This window comes from Xyrauchen texanus, chromosome 24, assembly GCF_025860055.1.
Source record: "Xyrauchen texanus isolate HMW12.3.18 chromosome 24, RBS_HiC_50CHRs, whole genome shotgun sequence".
In the NCBI taxonomy this organism is placed as follows: Eukaryota; Metazoa; Chordata; class Actinopteri; order Cypriniformes; family Catostomidae; genus Xyrauchen; species Xyrauchen texanus.
The window spans coordinates 25,788,226-25,809,378 of record NC_068299.1 but is presented as its reverse complement, the minus strand read 5'-3'; the positions used below and the strand labels follow the sequence as shown (position 1 = coordinate 25,809,378).

General features: G+C 38.5%; 3 protein-coding genes across 6 annotated transcripts in view; 2 read left to right on the top strand and 1 right to left on the bottom strand.

Annotated features, from left to right (window-relative positions):
• The window catches only part of dctn1b (dynactin 1b), a 54,327-nt gene extending 46,071 nt beyond the window's left edge, over positions 1-8,256 (top strand). For all 3 annotated transcript variants that reach the window (XM_052089942.1, XM_052089941.1, XM_052089940.1), the window contains 12 exons: positions 117-185; positions 263-475; positions 602-763; positions 1,680-1,811; positions 2,526-2,651; positions 2,802-2,944; positions 4,441-4,604; positions 5,265-5,377; positions 5,476-5,662; positions 5,743-5,816; positions 6,433-6,522; positions 6,629-8,256. In XM_052089942.1, the coding sequence (XP_051945902.1) occupies positions 117-185; positions 263-475; positions 602-763; positions 1,680-1,811; positions 2,526-2,651; positions 2,802-2,944; positions 4,441-4,604; positions 5,265-5,377; positions 5,476-5,662; positions 5,743-5,816; positions 6,433-6,522; positions 6,629-6,766 (1,611 nt within the window). In that variant the 3' untranslated portion in view covers positions 6,767-8,256. The remainder of the gene's footprint in view (positions 1-116; positions 186-262; positions 476-601; positions 764-1,679; positions 1,812-2,525; positions 2,652-2,801; positions 2,945-4,440; positions 4,605-5,264; positions 5,378-5,475; positions 5,663-5,742; positions 5,817-6,432; positions 6,523-6,628) is intronic.
• A 524-nt stretch (positions 8,257-8,780) lies between these two features.
• On the top strand, positions 8,781-9,784 carry si:ch211-132e22.4 (uncharacterized). The gene has a single exon (XM_052089824.1). It carries the CDS (start codon positions 8,781-8,783, stop codon positions 9,684-9,686), a length of 906 nt encoding a protein of 301 aa, XP_051945784.1. The 3' UTR covers positions 9,687-9,784.
• A 526-nt stretch (positions 9,785-10,310) lies between these two features.
• LOC127617854 (deubiquitinase DESI2-like) lies at positions 10,311-18,466 on the bottom strand. Of its 2 annotated transcripts, none has more exons than XM_052089962.1 (5): positions 17,994-18,466; positions 14,421-14,493; positions 13,754-13,847; positions 13,499-13,640; positions 10,311-11,478 (listed from the first exon to the last, which is right to left on the bottom strand). In XM_052089962.1, the coding sequence occupies exons 1-5, from the start codon at positions 18,030-18,032 to the stop codon at positions 11,236-11,238; spliced, it is 591 nt and encodes a 196-aa protein (XP_051945922.1). In that variant the 5' UTR covers positions 18,033-18,466; the 3' UTR covers positions 10,311-11,235. The 2 variants fall into 2 exon arrangements, with proteins under 2 accessions (XP_051945922.1, XP_051945923.1); XM_052089963.1 differs by lacking the exon at positions 17,994-18,466 and adding an exon at positions 15,756-15,912.
• Positions 18,467-21,153: the final 2,687 nt, after the last annotated feature.

Sequence of the window (21,153 nt, the reverse complement as noted above, 5' to 3'; positions counted from 1 at the left end):
AAAGCAATTGCTGTAGAACAAACTGCCACTATAACTATAACCATAGACAGACAATATTATAATTATGATATAATGTCATCATTATCAATATCAATATCATTGTCTCTTTGTTGCAGCATCTGTACAGTATTCATCTCGCTGAACAGCCTGAAGACTGCACCATGCAGCTAGCTGACCACATCAAAGTAAAATAACACAACTAGTCACACATTCACACACGCCAGTGGACACGTCCTAAATGCATCTTTATGTGTCTTTCTAGTTTACCCAGAGTGCTCTAGACTGTATGGCGGTGGAGGTGGGGCGTCTTAGGGCCTTTTTACTGGCAGGACAGGACGAGGAAGGGTTTTGTGTGCTGCTGAAGGATCTGGACACTTCTTGTAGTGACATACGACAGTTCTGCAAGAAGATCCGTCGTCGTATGCCAGGCACAGATGCACCGGGCATCCCAGCTGCCCTTAGCTTTGGCCCAGAGGTGCTGTGTATCCATATCTCACTTATATATTCTAATCTACATAATAAATGTTACATAAACCTTCAACAAATAAGCTTTCTATTTTTCCTACAAATATATATGAAATGCTCCGGTGTGTGTGTGTAGGTGTGTGAGACCCTGGCAGAGAGCAGAAGGCAGTTGGCGTGGGTGAATGCTGTTCTCCAAGAAGTGGCTGCAGCTGCTGCTCAGCTAATCGCCCCTCTCAGTGAACATGAGGGTCTTCCTGCCCTCAAATTGGAGGACATGGCCTTTAAAGCAGCTGAACAGGTTTTGTTTGGGAGATCTCATGAAAATGTATCCATATTTCTACCTAAAATCAAAATAGTATTTATTTTTCATTATTAAGAAAATCAAGCCTATTTTTAGAATCCTTAAGATTTTTAGCATTTTTATATTTACATGACAATTAAGCACATTTTTCCACCAAAATCTCAGTACCATAATGCATCCAGATGTTTCACTTTTGAGTTTTCTCATTCCCATCATTCTCAAGGACTATTCTCAAAACTGTAACACAGTATTAAAAAAGACTGTAATATGCAGATATTTTTTTATTTATTTTATTTAATTTTTTTATCAAAATATATTAAAGGCAGTACAACAAGTACCATCATAAATAATGATTATTTTTTGTATTGCAGTAATATTTTTTTTTTCTTTTTTGTTTTATATAAATAAGAATTGGCAGAGGAGTGCTTAATTGTCACAAAATAATATCACAATTAGGGTTATCAATTGATGAAATGCCAATGATGATATGCCAATAATTAATCACAATGAATCGCATACATCAGTATTAGCAGAGAAAGTCCCCAAATATAAATAATTCTGGAACATGATTTATAAAATAAACATAAATTCAGACAATTAAAATGAATTACAATTTGTAGAAGACGAGTAAAGCATTTACAGTAGAAGGCAATGTATTATTTATTTTCATATCATTGAACATATGTCTATCATAGGCCTAAAGTCTACAGCAATCCATTTTATAATTGAATTCGTCTTGAAATCTGTCCGAGGCAGATTTATTATATGAGCTTTTCTAAGGGCTTGTCTAAGTACACACGCTTCAGACAAAGTAATATACAGTGTATATACATATACATACATATATATATATATATATATATATAATTTTGGTTATGGTATAATGCAAATCCATGTATCATCTCTTGTTCAGATCTATGGGTCACAGGGCATAATTCCTCAAGAGTGTCTTCGCCAGTCATGCAGTGTAGTTATAGCAACCATGAACAAGATGGCTACTGCTATGCAGGAGGGAGAATATGACTCTGACAGACCACAGAATGGGGTAAGTAGGGTCTCTTTCAGTTTATGCTATTCACTATGGCTATGAATATTTGTGCTTGTGTCCATGGATGTGTGTACAGTATGTATCCTGGCACTTAACACATCCAAGACAAAGGAGCTCATTATTAATTTCAGAAAACAGGATGAACCTGCCCCTCTGTACATCGGGGAGAAATGGTAGAGAGGGTGACCACTTTTAAAAAAGGACACTGAGGAAAACCAATCTGTCCCATTCGTTGCTTGTGAAATTTTACCTCTGCTCTGTCAAAAGCATACTAACTTACAGCAACCCGGTGTGGTATGCTGGTTGCACTGTGGCTGAGAAAAAAGCTCTGCAGGGAGTAATCAACTCAGCCTTCACTTGAGGACCTTTACAAAACCAGATGTTTTTGTTGGGCTAGAAACATAATAAGATACTCTTCTCACCCTGGCAACCACCTCTCTACTCTGCTGCCATCTGGAAGGCCCTGTCGGTTCTGACTTCTGAACAGTTTTTATCTGAGCGTCATCAAAGACTTGAACTCTAATTAATAAGGAGACTACACATTATAAGTTACAGGGTTGTGCAAAAATACTAATGCTTATATTAATTGACTATGTATATTTTTGTATATTTTTATGCCCTTTTGTCTTTATTTTTTGTATGTATGTTTTCATGTATGTGTGTACCACTGAGGAGAAGGTAGACAAGGTATTCTAATTCTAATTGTTGTAGATATCTCCTGTGGAAGTCCGAGCAGCTGCACTAAGGGCAGAGATCACTGATGCTGAAGGACTCGGCCTCAAACTTGAGGACAGAGAAACTGTAATTAAAGAGCTTAAGAAATCTCTTAAAATAAAGGTATGTGATAGAATGAACAATGCTTAATGTACAGTCATTTGAAATACCTTTGATTTACAATAATACATTTTTTACGCAAAATGAAATATGGTGCTGCTTTAATGATCACAGGTCTTTGCAGTGTTCTTAAATATATCACTTGGTCTTTAGGGAGAGGAACTAAGTGAGGCCAATGTGCGTCTCAGTCTGCTGGAGAAAAAACTGGACAGCTCTTCTAAAGATGCAGATGAGCGAGTGGAGAAGATCCAGATTATCCTGGATAAAACACATTCACTCCTGAAAAAGAAGGAAAAGTAAGAGAGGACAGAGGGGTTTATGGTTTATAGTTTTGTCTAGCAGCTTATAACCCTGCAGCTTTAGACTGGTTACCCACTGAAACTAAGCAAGGTTGAGCCTGGTCAGTACCTGAATGTGAGATCTCCAGGGGAGAACTAAGCTTGCAGCTACAAATGGTGTTAGTGAGCCCAGGCCTGGGTACTCATCATCTGGTCTGTGTCAAACCTTATGGCCCAGTATAGTGACATGGATACCTTGTCTTTTTGGATGAGATGTTAAACCAAAGTTTTGACTCTGTGACATTACAAATCCCATTTATGTGTCATTTAAAATCCCAGGATGCTTCTTGAAGTGTAGGGATTTAACCCTGGTTTTCTGGCTGTGTTTTCCTTTGGTTTTCCACATACCACTTTCTTTATCAGCATTGTTTTTGAGGTTTGTTCGCATGCAGCAAAGTTTTTTGTTGCATTATATATTAGTACCTATTTGTGCACAGCGTCTACGCATATACCTGGAGTGGACCGTACTATAGAGGATCGCAAAGCAGTTGTAGGGCAGATGTGTCAGCAGAGTATATTTTGAAAGGCTACAACACAGAAAACATGAAGCATGCCTAGCCTAGAATTATTCACCCAAAAACGTAAATTCTCTCATCATTTACTCATCCTCATGCCATCCTAGATGCGTATGACTTTCTTTCTTCTGCAGAACACCAATAAAGATTTTTAGAAGAATATTTCAGCACTGTAGGTCCATACAATGCAAGTAAATGATGACCAAAACTTTGAAGCTCCAAAAAGCACAAAAATACAGCGTAAACATAATCTATAAAACTATAGTGAAACTCTTTTTCACTAAATATTAATCAGCAGTTAATTAGCAGTCTACTTACAGGCAATCATGATTTCAAACTCCATTACATTTCCTAGCACCATCTAGCATACGACAAGTACTAGAAAGTGTAATCGAACTTGAAATGATAATCGTGCCTAGAGCCTGCAATGGCAAAATGTAAGGTGAAAAATAAGTTATATTTTGGTCTTTTCTCACCCAGAAGTATAATTTCAGAAGACATTGATTAAACTACTGGAGTCTTAAATCAGATGGATTTACATTGTATTGGCCAACAGAACTGAAATATTCTCCTAAAAATCTTAATTTGTGTTCTGCAGAAGATAGAATGTCATACACAACTGGGATGGCATGAGGGTAAATGATGAGAGAATTTTTCTTTTTTGGTGAACTATTCCTTTAATAATCCCCCTATAAATTACTACATCAATGTCTCCTCTCCAATGGAATCACATGGGTGGGGCATAAAAACAGAATTTTCTGCTCTAGTTCTGTAACTGAAGATGGTAGCCTCTATAGGGTCATTTACTGCCACAGCATCATACAAGGCATCAGCCTTAGATGCTGAATGTCACAGGTCTATTTTTTCGTCATCTTCTTTTTTAAATTGTCATCTAAGTTTGCGTCTCTGTTTAGAAAAACCTTTTTCTTTGTTCATAAGGGAATTTGAGGAGACAATGGATGCTCTCCAAGGTGACATAGACCAACTAGAGGCAGAGAAAGTGGAGCTGAAGCAGAGAATCAACAGCCAATCTAAGATTGAGGGACTGAGAGGAAGTCCCGCCTCTGGCATCGCATCCATTGTGACATGTGGCATCACTCCTGGTAAGAGACAGATAAGGGAACAGTTACACTCTATTTAATTTACTCTAAGTTCAAGTTTAAAACTCTAAAATGTCTCCATTTGCTAATGTCTTTAATTTAAACCTTTTAAAGTCTTTCCTTGTTTCGGTCCCTTTTTAGAAGAGCAAAAAGGTAATTTTGTTGTCAGTGTCTGGCAGTTTTTACTCTCTCCCTTCCCTTCCCCTCTCCTTCTCTCTGTTTCCTCCAAATGTGGTTACAGTGCACTTACGAATGGGGGCCAATTTTTGAATGTTAAAATACTAGCAAAATCAATATTCGGTGTGACCACCTAAAAACAGCCCCAATTCTCCTAGGTACATCTGGACACAGTTTTTCTTGGTTGTTGGCAGAGATGATGTTCCAAGCTTCTTGGAGAATTCACCACAGTTCTTCTATCTTTTTAGGCTGTCTCAATTGCATTTGTCTCTTCATGTAATCCCATACTGACTCAATATTCAGTGATGGCGGGTGGGGGTGTCTGTGGATTGTATTCTATTTTCAAAAGAAATGTTTGGGAGTCTAAAATGTATATTTCCTATTGAAACACTAAAGCTGAAAATATAAATAACCATATTAAGCTTTTGTGAAGCTTCTTATGTGCACAGTACTGTATAAAAATGTATTCTGTTTGTGTGTCTAAAGGTGTGTGTACAGCAGCAGGAGTGCAAGGAATAGACTCTCCACTGCTGACTCAGCAAATTGAAGCTCAGAGACTCAGTATAAAGCATTTAAAGAATGAGAACAACAGGCTGAAGGTCTCTCCTTAACACTTACTCAGACAAAAGCACAGATACACATTGCATGCACTAAGAATTTAGTCTCACTTTTGTTTGTGTGTGTGTGTGGACTGCAGGCAGAAAAGATGCGTGCTCAGCTGGCATCTCTCCCTCCGCTTAACGTGCCAAAGTTGGGCTGGCGAGAGGGATGCAGGCCTGAGGTTCTGTCTAGTGCCCTCTATCGCAAAACAGACCAACTGCTAGATACCCTGCTCCAGATGAGCGCCAATGTTAAAGTGGTGGACATCACAGGAAAATCACCAGGTCTGTCATAATTAGACAGTACATACTAATTTCTGTTCAGTTGTGGTAATGAGTGTTTTTATTGGTGTTTTTGTTTACAGTGAGCCCCAGTGCCCAGCTATTAGAGCAAACAGCCAGACTGCAGTCACTCAGTGACACTCTTGATAGGCTTAAGGTAAAACAAGAACTTTTTAAAAGTATATAGGTCATTATTATGTCTCCTGCACTTCCTTAAAGGGACAGTTCATCTCGTTTCAAAATGTATATGCTGTTGTTATTTCCATAGAACACACAAAAAAATTCATTTTTAAAGAATCTTCACATAGATTTTTTTTTATTTTTTTTTTTTAAATACAGCGTTAACAGTGACCACGTGCTCCAAAAGGACAGAAAGTCATCCAAAAAGTAATCATAAAAGTTGTCCAGTTGTCCAAATTTAAGTTATTACTCTTCAGTAATAATCTTCACCTCCACTTGGGTCTTAAATCAAATACTGTATGGCACAGCGTAAGGTAAAGATTATCAGTGAATAATTACAAATATTTTGGTCTGTTCATCAAATAAATCTGTTGTACGGACTACTTTTATGGTGCATTTATAGTTTTTTCTTTTTTAGCTCAATAACTCATAAAAAACATAATCTACAATTGTTTAAAAATACTTATGTGCCCAATGGAAACAATAACATAAAACAGGTTTGGCACAACATGAGGGTGAGTAAATGATGACATAATTTCTACAGAACTATTTCTTTAAGCAATTGTCCCTTTTCTCCTCCTCTCTTTCATAAGGATGAGGTAGCTGAACATGTAGTGACTCATAGGCCTGGTGCACAAGTCTCATCTGATTTTGCCACTTTTCCCTGCACTTCATTTGTGAAGGTGAAACAAAGGATCAAATCTCATTAAAACTGTCTCTATAACTATTTTTTTGAGTTCCTTTTTTGAAATCTTTCAAAAATGTATCTTTCTCTCTTTCTGCTCTCAGGCAAAGGAGGAGAAGAAGGGAGATGCTGTGTTAGTTGGGCGTGTGATGATGCCTTGTTCCCGAGGGCAGGAACAGGTGCATCGCCTGGTACTCTCACAGTCTCAGCTACAGAGAATTCATGGCCTACTCCAGACTTGAAAACTTCTCCTTGTGATACTAACCCATGTCGCCTCTTTCCAAAAGCCAAAACAATTCACTCCAATTCAATCCTAAATAAGACAATAATTGAAACAACAGGCTTGGTCTAATCTGATTAGTTCATATAATTAGTGTTTTAGATAGCAGGTCTGGGCTTTATCCTTACCTTTGAACAATTAACCGTTAATGAGAATGGAGAATGTGTGAAAATTTTTCCCATAATGTTTCAAAAAAAGGAATGTCATCAGTTAATGAGGTTGCAGATTTAGACACCTGGTAAGCATTTGGTGTGATTATATAAAGAAAATTATATAAAATAAAAATTCTACATAAAACACAACATATTTGAAACATGACAAATGCTAAAGAACATGCATGAAGTGGGTGATTCTGATCTCCTGCTTTCTTACCTTTGGCTGTCCATTGATTTATGTTTTAGCTCACTGGATTAGAAATATTACTTATTTATCAGGTTTTTCAGATATAAAGGGCGCTACCAAACCTTTGAGTCTAACATTTCAGATACAGTGGTATATCCAGAGCATTTTAAAAGGAGATGCCAAAGGAAGCCCATCCTTAATTTCCTCAATGAAATTGTGATTGTGCACAGATTAATAGATCCCATTTAGGATTTGTAAATTTCCCTCTTCAAAACATCCGATTTCACACTGATTTGGCACACTGCTCTTCATACACTCTTCACTCTTGATACAGTGCAAAACAGTTACCTGAGTATCAAAAAGACCATAAAGAGAATATCCTCTTATTCTCTGTTAATATATAATAAGTCAAGGATTTAACAGCTCAGTATGCTTGACTTTGAAGCTTGAATGTGCCACGCAAATGTGCTTTTGTTTACTTGTAATGAAGAAAAACAAATGTCCTTTTTGGGTTAATGATCATATTTTGTGCCAAGCAAGGGAGAAGAAACAACCGTTAAGCCAATGCTGCTATAAGTGAGGGGGATGGACAGGGAGAGGAGGCCATTAGGAGATGACAATATTGAAAAAATGTTACCTGTTGTATATATGCTTAACGAGATTGTCAGTATTCGAAGTGGTTTGCTTTGTTACTATTCTCTAATAGTAATCTATTAACTAAATAAAATGTGTACTGCTGCATTAAGTATTGTTGAATGTGTTGGCATATTATACATAATGTGACTCATATAATTAATTCTAAAAAATAAATTATGCCTGTAATTATACATAGTTTGAATTGATTATTTGGTGTTTATTGTGATTCAGAAAGACAGTACTGTGCAAAAGTTTTGGGGAAAAGAAGTATACCGGTAGTGAGAATTTTATAATACCAGGATTAATTTGTATTTATTAATTAACTTAGACTGTCTCAACAGCTTCTGTCTCTTCATGTAATCACAGACGAACTCAATGATGTTGGGATCCGGACATCTGTTGCAGGACACTTTGTATTACTTCTGTTCTATTTGCAAAATTAAATGTTTGAAATCTAAAATGAATGTTTCCTATTGACACACTAAAGCAAAAGATATAAAATAACCATCGTAAGATACATGTTTTTGTGAAACATCTAATGTGCATGAAACTTTCACACAGTGCTGTAGGTCAAAAGTTTTGTTTTGAATTTCATGCACAAAGGTGTTATTTAACTTCAGTACCATCGTCACTCCTGGAAGAAACTTGCATAGATAAAACTGAAATGTAAAGTATTTGCATTGATGACATTGCTTGCAATGAATGAGCTTATGGGAACAGTTTGCTGAAGAGTCATAAAACTGGTGATAGCTCAAACTATTTTGAATAAATGTAAACTCTTTCTGTTGGTTAGTTTTGTTTACCACAGTAGAAAGACACACAGCTCTGCATTACTTTACTGGAAATGATTCTGTTCTTCTTGACATTACCAGTAACTCACTCCATGCCAAGTGCATCAAATGGGATATACTAATCACCTTAAGGGTATTTGAAGACGGCTACAACTTTCTGAGAGATTGTGTCTTTTAAATTCATGGCGGATTGACTCAATTGACTCAATGATTCTCCCTTCTACAAAACTATTGGATTATAACAACACAGCTCTTAACAACAATGGTACCAGCAGTGTAGGCAACATCCCAGAGATCATGAAATGGATCACTTTTGCTGTTGGGCTTCCTGGCATCGGTTTTTCTATATACCTCATGGCCATGCAGGCAAAGAATGGCAAGGCTGCTCCAATCTACCTCATCAGTCTGCTTGCATCTGACATCTTCAAAATTTTTGGACAGTCAAAAGCCTCAGCAGATCCTCCTGCTACTGAGAAAACCAGTGTGATGACTATGGATATATCCTCACTGGTGTTCTACTTTGGTATAATTTCCAACATTGTGTTCATGGTTTGCGTTGCTCAGGAGCGATATCTCCTAATAACTTGCGCCCAATATAACGCCTGTTGCATAAAACTCAAGCAGTCATCCATGATTTCATTGGCTGTGTGGGCAGCTCCGTTTGCAATACTTTTTCTGGCTTTCCAAGGATACTTTCTTTTATTCTCTTTAGCTCTTCTTCTTCCACTACCCTTGCTGGTGTTTTTCTTTCTGGATTCTTTCAGAACCTTGTGGTGTACAAAAAGACCAGCACCTTTGACTAACAAAAAAAAGATTGTGGGTATGCAGGCTGCCATCTTGTGTAATTACAGCATTCTTTACTTGCCCTTTGTCCTAAAAACACTGCTAAATGCATTGTCTCTAAGCTCCTACATATACTACCTTGGACTTGTTGCTGATCTGCTCTTGTATCTTGGCCCCCTTGTAGACCCATTCCTCTCAATCTTTCTTACAAATGGAGTCAGTGAAATTTTGAAGGCCTTTCCCTGCTGTGCAAGGAGAAACACACAGGATACAGACGCTGAGGATACAGAGACAGTGGAGACGGTGTCCGGGACCTTAACTCGGCTCTAAATGGCTCTTGATGAGAAGATAACTGGAAATTAATTGATAATGGGAAACCAATAATAGTTTATCTAGATTGTTGTTTATATTAGTTTGTGTTTTGCTCAAGTCCACTATTCAATGCCACAAAGACCATGCTCAATCTTACCTCAAATACAATGTATGAGGTCAAGCCAACTGACCATTACAAATCTAATATTGTAAATACTGTTGATTTCTATAGCTCAACAATAAATTATTGCCCATTCGAAGGGTTTAAGACTAAGATGGGAAGACTCAAATTGTGTGTGAATTAGTAGAGTATGTACAGTAAGGGAAGTATGCATCTTTGGACGTGAGCCATGTTCAATCTTGCCCCCAAAACAATGCAAGAGCAATAAAACGATCAATATTGTAAATACTATTGTTTTTACATCCCAACAGTAAATTATTGCTCATTTGAAAAGAATATGACGTGAAGACTAAATGGCAAGATTCAGACCTCAACCCCGTGTTATGCAAAATATGAACAGTATGCTATACCCTTCAGCTCCAATGTCTAAAATATTGATGAAAAACCTGTTCATAAGAGATGTACATTAAACACATTGGTAGATTTCCATCAAGTTGAGTATTAACTTCTGTTTTGAGGACAGAAAGATATAAATTTACTTTAATAGTCATAAAATGGAATACAAATGTTGTTTCAAATACATAGAAGACTCTAAAAACTAAAAAAGGTGTAAAACATCTGAGGAAGGTTTCATAGGATAAGAAGTCTGCCACTCAAAGCAGACCAAACAGGTGGAGAAAGTGCAGAGCTTGAGCACATAATGGTAAAAACATTCAGGCACAAATCACCATAGTCTGGGATGTGTGTTGTTACAAAAGTGTGGAGATTTGGCTTTTGTAATCAGCACAAACTACACAATCATACACAGATTGTAAAAACAAGAGATCTGTAAACAAATATTGTCCTTAAAAAATTTCTTCCAGCGTAAGGGGGCGTTCAGACCAAACACATTCTTGAGTTAAAAAAACCTAGACGTCATGCAACACATGCAACTAAATGCAGGTGTCTCAAAGCGTGTTTTGAATAATTAAAGTTCTTTTAACTTGACACGTCATCTTAAAAACACGGCGCTCTTGAGCAAGATGCTGAAAAAACAGCGAGACATGTTGCAACGGTCAAAGACATCAATCCAGTGCATGTTTACATTGAAAAAATAATTAAAAAAACAGCACTGATTGACACCAAAACGTGTTCTGTGTTAATGAACCCTTAGAAAAGCAGAAGAAAATAGAAGAAAAACAAAATTGGTGAGCATTGAATAGAGCATTGTTAAAAATGTATTCACGTCCTGAGTTTTTAAAACAAAACATAAAAGGCCACAAAAATTATTCTAAACCCATGCAAGGTTTTACAGTAAATTACTTTGATAGTTTCCAGACCCATAATCAGTTTACACAGAGGGTGGGGCTCATCTATTCCACTGGTAAATTGCTAGTCTGTCAGGAAATGGTCCATTGGCAGCAGGAGCAGTGGTCCAGATGGCCTGTCACTCAAGGCAGCAGGGTTTCATCGGCGTGGTTGGTGTCGGGTTGGTCTGGGTAAAGGTGCCATGGCACAGGAAGGCGTTGAGGCAGAGGCTGCAGTGTCCTCTGCCTCCTCCAGCTCTCCCTGGAGCTCTTGACAGACACTGGACTGCAGTGCTGCTGGTGTCAACCACTCCTTTGGCAGACAGCTCTGCAAGAAGGGCACACAAGAGCTGAAGTAGGCCAGTCGGTTTACCCATCGCGGGATCTCTTGACCACAGAGGATCTGACAGAGACATCAGTGAGATAACATGAGATTTTGGCTCTTTGTGGCAACGTGGATCTTTTCAAGAAGCGTTAGTTCACCCCCCTCCCCAGAACTCCCCAGAAAATTCTGTCATCATTTATCCACCCTCATGTCATTCCAAACCATATGTTGTTATTTTTCTGTGGAATATACACACACAAAAACTAAGAGTAAAGATGTCCATAGGGCTTTTCACACTGTGCTTAACCTTGGGTGATCTTCATTCTAAACCCCGCTTTTACCTCAGGGTAAAGCAACGTTTCACAAGGGGGTTTGTACCTTTTTACCAGGGGTTATGAAACCCTGTTCCGGTGCACTTGATGCACATACATTGTGAAATGGTGCGGTGTTAGAATGTTTCAACCAATCATGTAAAATCTCAGTACCAACCTCATTAAATATTCATGTGCTTTGCACAGTCGCTGAAATATTCACGTGCTGTTTACGTTCTCTGTCTGAAGGAAACTGGCAAAGTGTCCAACAGTGGTGGCAAACACGCTAACAGGCGAGCGTATTCTGTGTTTTTGTGGCATATTTCAGGTGACGAAAACAAAGAGCTGATTTGCTAGGCAACATTTCCAGAAAAGAGCAGAGCAGCTCCAATGACAGGTTGTGTGTCTGTCGTGAGCCATTTTGTCCAATCATTGTCATCGACACCGCAAATATGCAAATAAGAACATAAACCAGGAGTTTACAAATGTACAGTGTGAAACATAGGAACATGAATACCCAGGATTAATTACTAATCCAGGGAAAAGTATGAAAAATGTGAAACATGAAACTGGATAACCCAGGATTCGGTTTACCCGGGTTTAGAATAGCCTAGGTTTAACAATGTCAAGTGTGCTATATTCCAAGTGTCCTGAAACTATACAATAGGTTTGTGGGAGGAAAACACTGAAATTTAAGTAATTATTCACTGCTATCCTAACCTCCCCTGGAGCTTGCAGCTAGCCCTGTTAATCACTATGAATTGTTATTGTACGGAAAGATCTAGGACTGGGAATTGCAAAGGAACCCATATATAAGGCTGCATTATGTCTATTTGTATACAGCAAATATATACAATATATAATATTAACTTATCAAAAAATGTTATTATTTTGGAATATAAAATATGACATATTACCACCATGATAGGCTATTACTATTATCATAATGATACTTTAGCAACATACAAATGGAGGCTAAAGAGTAAACCATTTCTGGGGCTGTACTGGATTATGATGACAAAGATGACAATTCACCTGTAGTCCCAATGTCATTGCATGTTATTTGCATATGCATCCTGAGATAGTCGGAGATCATATGCAGCATTCTCATAGACAACACTTCTTACAAACTGCTTCCAGATGACTGACAGTGAAAACAAAAGGAAATCACCATTTGCGCGTGTTCCGCGAAACACTGCCGTGCTGTGCATGTTGGCGCCAAAGCGCAAATTAACTTCTGAATAAAAAAAGCAAATCAGGCACACATTGCTGGCATTTCTTTAGTCTGTTCTTCAAATTATAATCACGTTTTTCTTCTTTAAATAAAAAAAACATATATTTTTCATCACAGAGACAATTTGAAAATCGTTTGGCTCAAGAATAACAATTTGTAACAGAATATATTATTTTCCCAGCCCTAGCAAGATCTGCGTAATGATTCTTAAACATTTCTACAAAACAAAAAAAACAGCAGGTCTGAAACAACATGAGGGTTAGTAATGCAGCCTTATCATGAATATTACATGAATGTGGCAACATTTTAGCAAAATTACATTTTGTGTTTCTTTAAACATATTGCTGCAGTTCCAAAGTGAAATGTCCACTGTGTTTATTTCACAAACTGCTGCAATACGTACAATGAGCCACATAAAAATAATTTTGCGAAAATATATGTTTATATAAACTATCCATGATTCTAAAAGACCTGGTTGAAATAATTGCAGAATTTTCAATTTAAGGATGTACTATTCCTTTAATACATAACAGTTGCTTTCACTTCAACTTACCTCTGATAGTGCGGAGGAAAAATGATTGCAGTTTTTGTGCATAAGGTGGTAAGCATTACCCTTATATTCCTTTCCCATTTCCTCCACAATTCTCTCCACATCCTCTTCTGTGAAGTCTGTACTCCCCAAAACAATGGCTTCTCTGATCGGGCAGGTAAAAAGGAAAGAGGGTGTGTGTGAGAGAAAGAACAAGTGAGCAAAAAATAGAGGAAGTGGTTTTATCAGACATGACCTTTGAGTCTGATTTTTACTCACTTAAATTTGAACGTCTCTCCGAGTTCTGTGGCATCACTAGGTGTTATCTCAAATATACCTGAAAAAGGATAAGGGTGTCCTCCATAGGCAAATTCTGCAATAAAAGTATAAGCATTGGAATGCTTTGATGAGCCCTAAATACTCCAACAATTTTATCTTAAGTATGTTTGTTCTGTATATGGTGTCAATTAAAACATAAGCACATACAACATACATTTATGAGCGCATAATGTAACAAAGATTTCTGCTATGTAAATATGCTACGAGCAGATTGATATCTGTCTGACCTGTAGCTGCCAATCTATCCAAGTGTCATTCAGTTACTGACATAACATTCTCTGGCTATGCACTCTGATTGGTCTCTATTGATCTGGATGTGTTCATGTTCACACAGACAAAATGTATGAATGCATATCCAAATAAAGGCTCCTCTACTTATTCTAAACTGTGGAAACCCTTGGGAGTAAATGTCATAGAATGTCATGGTATTTTCATGTTGCATCAACAATTCATCTATGATGTGAGGTTTAGTCATATGTTTAGACAACATCTCCACTCCGCCTCCGCCCCCTTCACCCCCCTTCATTTTTGCAGTCATGCAAGATAAATCCAGGATTACTGAGTATCCTGACTCATTTCTGTGGCTGGGTCATGGCACAAGTCTTACCTCTGCCATAGATCTCAATTCCTGAGTGAAAGACTCCAATTCCCAGAGAGGTAGTGAACTCATTGATCCAGTACTAGAAGGAAATATAACATGTGTGAGTCACAAACAGCCAAGTGTTAAAAGTGTTAAGGACAAATGAGTTGATATTAAAATGTCAATCAATGATTGTCTTGAACAGTGGTTAAATTATAAATGTTTAATTATGGATACTCATATTTTCATTCCTTTAATGAACAGTTCATAATTATGATCTCAAATCTTATAATGACAAATAACAAAAACTTAATGATAAATAGCCAAACAACTTTAAGGCAGATCTCATGCTTATTCATAAGAATTAAATGAGTTCTACACGTATAGCCATTCAAAGAACAATCTGTCATCTTTTATTGTCACTCACTTATTTAACATTTTCTGCGCTCATTGTTAGGAAACATCGATGGGATTCTGGGATTTTGATTCAGACTTGGTACAGTTAAGGCCTACTTGAACTGTGCCAAAAGCACTGTAGTCTTATTGGCACTTCAAAACAAAATTCGCCAAAGGATTTAAAAAAAAATAAAAATGCATAGGCGGGAACGCGTAGAACATTTTGAACGATTCAAATTCTGTGGAAACCTGCACAACTTTCTGCAGAATTCTGTAGACTCTGATTCTTCGGTTCACGCTCTCACACGAAAAGACAAAACAATATCAAAAAGACAGCTACCATCTCCAATTGAAGTGAAACATCATAGGCCAGCTTTATTATTACACATTATTATAGAAACTGGGCCAATAATTAATGAATGTTCATTGTAATTTTTTTTCTAGGCAAATGACTGAGTGTCTCTACCATGATACTATTAGTTATATGTGAATTGATAGGCAACTGTTAGAAAATGCTGATTCAGAGCCAATTGCTCTAGGCTATACAAAATGAATATGAACAGACTGGCAATGTGACTCAATATTAGAAAAATATTTAAAATATTATAAACCAGTCTGTTGTAATAAAGGAAGTATGTGACAGCTACCCTCAATTGTTAACGTGTCCCAGAAAATAAAACGTCAGCAAGTCAGATGGTTTCTAGCGGTATAATATAGTGAAAGTGAAATAAAAACAATCAGGTGGGGATTTCTGTGTCAAAATCTTTCTTCATTGACTATATTCATCCATATTTGTATATAACCTGATTCAAAACAGCGCTTCCAGAATTCTCACTAGAACAAAAAGAGCAGCACACATCACTCCTGGTCCTGGAATAATTACACTGCCTTACAGATAAATCCAGAGTAATCTATAAAGTGAGCTTGTCGGTGTTCAAAGCCCTACATGGCCTGGGACCTTCCTACCTGAATGAGCTCATAGCGGTCCAGACATCGGCTCATGTATTAAGGTCCACCAGAACTAGACTTTGTACCATAGGCGATTGTGCTCTCCATCTGTAGTCCTCATCTGTGGAACTCTCATCTTTGAAATATACATTGTCTTGAAGCCTTCAAGAAAGATCTAAAAACCCATCTTTTCCAGCAAGCCTTTCTTAGAATAATTTGTTTTGCTAAGTGCATTGAGATTGCTATGCAATGAAAGGCACTATATTGAAACTATTATTATTATCCTCAATTCAAGGCATTTTGATTATATAATCAAGTAAATCTGAATTGAAGTTAGAGCATGCAAAGAATATGAAAACAATTTTCACTGCACATACATCATACATTCATATCTTGTGAATATTAAGAAACCTGGTTCTTCATTAAACCGTCATCGGGTTAATGTAAAGGGTATAAAAAGCTTAATTCAGTAAATATTTAAATAAAAAGCACTGTAACTGAGCCAAGTCTCTGTCATTGAGAGAAGAGAAAAAGAAAAAAAAAATAATAATTCCTCGGTGTTTCAGGCTTGTAAACAGTCCCACATTATGCACCAAAACTTTTTATTATTATTATTATTATTATTATTATTATTATTGGGATTTGATTACTAATAAACTGCATCAGGGATTTTTTTTTATTCTGGAATATTGTAGGCTCTTATGTCTGTACCCATATGGAAAGACTCTGAAATAATAATAATAATAAAAACATTTCAGGCGATTCACCGGTTATGGGCCTCTTCCACCACCTTAGTTAACGGAATTGGGATTTGGCAAAAACCACTATAGGTTGACCTCTATTAAAAATGCACGTTTTGGGGGCCTGGGTAGCTCAGCGAGTATTGATGCTATTCAGAGTCACGAGTTCGAATCCAGGGCGTGCTGAGTGATTCAAGCCAGGTCTCCCAAGCAACCAAATTGACCCGGTTGCTAGGGAGAGTAGAGTCTCATGGGGTAACCTCCTCATGGTCGCTATAATGTAGTTCTCGCTATCAGTAGGGCGTGTGGTGAGTGGAGTAACATGCTAAAAACAAGCAATGTAATTAGATGTGCAGATTGACTGTCTCAGATGTGGATGCAACTGAGATTCATCCTCCGCCACTCTGATTGAGGCGAGTCACTACGCCACCACGAGGACTTGAGCGCACTGGGAATCGTGCATTCCAAATTGGGGCAAAAAGGGGAGAAAAAAATACATTAATAAATACACATTTTGTGTTCCACGGAAGAAAGAAAGTCATTTAAAGAGTGACATTATGGTAGGTAAATGACAGAAATGTCCTTTTTGGGTGAAATCCATGAGAGCAGAAGTTTAAAATAGTACAAAAGCCCAACATACTGTAGTTCTTCAAGCGAAGAGCTTTAAGGCAAGTATGCATTTCCATGACCCTGTTTCTAAAGGTCACTGAAACACATGAGACAGACTAAATCTTTAAGTGGAGACTGTTCACGTTACTCTGTGATAAATGACACTTGGAAGGTGCAGTCAATTGTTCCAATTGGTATTTAGTAATCTTTTAGCCACACACTCATGCTAGCAACATAACAGTTATAACCCAACAGTCGAATTACATTTTGTGCACTTGGTGTAAAATGTGTCTGCATGACAATTAGACCTTGCTTAATACAACTCTTCTAAAGTTGTAAACCCAAAGTGGTTAACATTATTTAGATGCATACTGGCCTGATTTTGGACCTCTTTAGAAAGCATAGTATAAGTTCACATCACTTCTCCACAGCTGTCCAAGATCACACAGGTTGAGTCAAGTAATGTTGAATGAACTGGTCACAGCTCTCATGCTCATCTAGACTGTCAGATTGCATTGCATAGTATTTTTCTACTCTTTTAGTCTGCTAACAAACTTGGTGACCTGATACTGCAGATTGATAATAAAACTAAAAAATTAAATAAAAGGCTGGAGGTCGGATAATAAGCTGCCAAATCCATTAAATCTCAAAGTATCAACCCTGAACACATTTCCCCTATATATAAAGCTGTATTACGTTTCCATTGCATTTACTAATGTCTTTAAAACTCTGGTACAGAATTTATGATTGATGTCTATGATGATGCCCGAAAATGTTGACTGGGTAGGCAGCTCATCCGATTTTGAGACACCGACTATGGCTCTGGTGAAACTGAAGACAATCCTGCACACCTCTGTCACAGGAACGAATAATTTATATTAGAGAATCATTGATTAAAGTGGCATACCATATCATAGACGTTGAGAATTACCGGCTCGTTTGCCATAACAGGGACGCCTGTGTTTTCTTTCACTGCAGCTGCTCTCCTCACGCCTTTTCACTTCTCAGCACCTGTACGGCTTGTTCCCTTCAAAGCACCGTTGCTTCGTCCTCTTGATCTTTGCTGGGTTATAATGGTTTAGAGACATCTAAGATCTGGTCCTGGAAGATTTTTTTCATGGTTTAATTTTTTTGGGCCACTTTTTTGTTGTTCAGTTATAAGGAGTAGCGACGCTGCTATGCTAACTGCCGTTTAGCTTCATGGCCAGTGGAGAGAAAATGAACTGTAGACAAGGATAAAATAAGAACATCCGTAAAGACTCCGCCATTCAGATGACGACGAGATATTGCACGTGAACGGAACTGAAAGCAGATGTTTGAAGTGAAAGAATGACGTTTTAGCACCCGAGATAAAAACAGCCTCCCCTGTTTTGTGTGCGCGTGCCTGATGATGCCCAACCTCACAGCAATGCATTACTGTCACTCGAATAAACACACACACTTTATCTAAATATTATTGGTGCATTATTTTAATATGTTCTTTGAGTTCAGGGAAGGGTTAACAATTAATCCTTAAATGATTATAATAATTAATGCAAACAGTGGTAACAGTAGATATGCACAGCCTTTTTTTGAATAAGCACAATGCCATTTAAAAGCCTCCAAAAGAGTCCACATGAAAACCTGGTATTCACAATTTGAAACCTGAAAATAAACAAAAACATTTTTAAAAGGGTTAAGTCAACAATCCAATAATCAAATATGTGACATTGAGCATGTTAACTTATTTGTTTAAAAGGTCAGATTTCATTGCTTCCATCGCATAGGCGGTTTGGGGGGGGTTCGGGGGTGTCAGGACCCCCCCCATCGGGGGTGTCAGGACCCCCCCATCTGAGGGTTGTCCCCCCCTAAAATATCATTAAAATATGTGTAATATATATAATATAATAATATATTCTTAAAATAATTGTTTAAGAAATAAAATAATACAAATGCAAACGGGGCAACAACAAAAAAAATCTTGGTGTCCCCTTCAAAAATTGCTCTTGAGAATTGTTATGTTTATTGTCCCCCCCCGACATTTTGATGAAATCTTCGCCCCTGCTTCCATGCTTTTTGGAATGTGTAAAAATATGCCACAGTAAACCGTAATGTTGTCATTACTGGAAAAATCAAGTTGTCTTAATTAAACATTACTTGAAATGTCAAGCTTTGGGCTATTAACACTTTTGAATTATTAACACTTAAAATTGTAAGTGTTAATAACTCAAAATTGAGGCTATGTGGAATATCAATAATAATCCCTTGCGTTTGAATTATTTAATTATGTTTCTCTGGTCAAAGGGAATTATTGGAATGTTTAAAAAGTTGTTTTAGCTCATTATTATTATTATTATTATTATTATTATAATTATTATTATTATAGTATTTTGTTGTGTCCCTTTTGGTCAAGTTGGAACCTGTTAACTCGATTTCAATTCACCTTGCATGTGCAGGTACACATGCATTTCAGTGGAGAATTAAATGTATTTAATAATTTACCTTTAATCTGATATAATATTCTTAATAACTTGAGTTGTGTTATTGTATGATCTAAATTTGAGTAAATTCAGCTAAAAAGTATTAAGAAGAAACGTCTAGGTTACGTATGTAACCTCCGTTCCCCGATGGAGGGAACGAGACGTTGTGTCAGAGAAGCGACACTAGGGGTCTCTCTTGAGCGCCGATATCCACCTCTTATCTATGAAAAAAGGCCAATGAGAAGTTGGCAGCCAGTATTTGCATATCCCGCCCTGCATATATTTAAGCGGCGCAAATACGGGAGTTCATTCAGGATTTTTCTGAGGAGCCGGAAATGGTCCGGCCACAACAGTAAGCTCGGCTCAGCGACATGGCGGGGAAGACACAACGTCTCGTTCCCTCCATCGGTGAACGGAGGTTACATACGTAACCTAGACGTTCCCCTTCTGTCGCTCTCTCCACGTTGTGTAAGAGAAGCGACACTAGGGGTCCACTTATAAATGTGCCATGCGCTGAGCCGTGTACGTGAACCACTGATACAGGAGCGAGCAGGTATTCTTACGTGCAGGACGACCAACTGTATCAGACTGCACGTACCCTTCCCTGATGCCCCATTCAAGCCATCAGAATCCTTCTCGTTACCCCAGCCTGGCTGGGCCTCTTTTCTCTCTATGTTTCTCGCATAGAGCAACTATGGCCGGGAACACCCATTGAGGGAAGGCGGTCTTAGCCCTTCTTTCAGGGAGGCAAAGGGTGGCAGATACCTCACATGGCCTGTCAGGACCTATGTGGAAAAGTTGGTGTGGTGGTAGATCCAACCTCGTAGAGGGGGGATAGCGTACAGCACGGCGACAGAAGCAGCTGTAACTGCCTAAGGGAGACACAGGAGTCCGCTCGTGAGGGGACAGTACCGTGGAATTACACACAGGGGGAGTCCGAACGGGAGGCCTTACCTGTGGAGCACCTATTCCAGTACAGGGTAGATTGGGTACCCATAGTGGCTTGGGTCAGCGAGTTCCTCCGCTGAACTGCGGACCCAAAAGGGCTAGGGAGGAATCAACCAGCGACCCGAAGATGGGATTTCCTGGGAACGGAGGCGCACTATTTTACCTCGGATGAGGGAAAGGGAGCTAGGCGCAAGCGATTCACCCAGTCAGATCATCAGCGTGTTATCGAGTTCTAGGGGCTCGGACCTGAGAAAACACGGGACGATACTGACTCAACTCGGAGATTGTAGAATCTCGAAAAAGTGTTAGGTGTTGCCCAGCCCGCTGCTCTGCAGATGTCTGCTAGGGAGGTGGCCCTGGCCAGTGCCCACGAGGACGCAACACCCCTGATGGAGTGAGCTCCGACCCGCAAGGGGGGGCACGGCCTGGGTGTGATAAGCCAATGAAATGGCATCGACAACCCCGTGGGCGAGCCTCTGTTTGGAGATAGCGTTCCCTTTCCGCTGTCCCCCGAAGCAGACAAAGAGCTGCTCAGAGCGTCTAGTGCTCTGTGTGTGGTCCAAATAGATACGCAAAACACGTACTGGATGAACAGCAATGAAAGGGCTGGGTCTGCCTCCTCCCTGGGCAGCGCTTGCAGGTTCACTACCTGATCTCTGA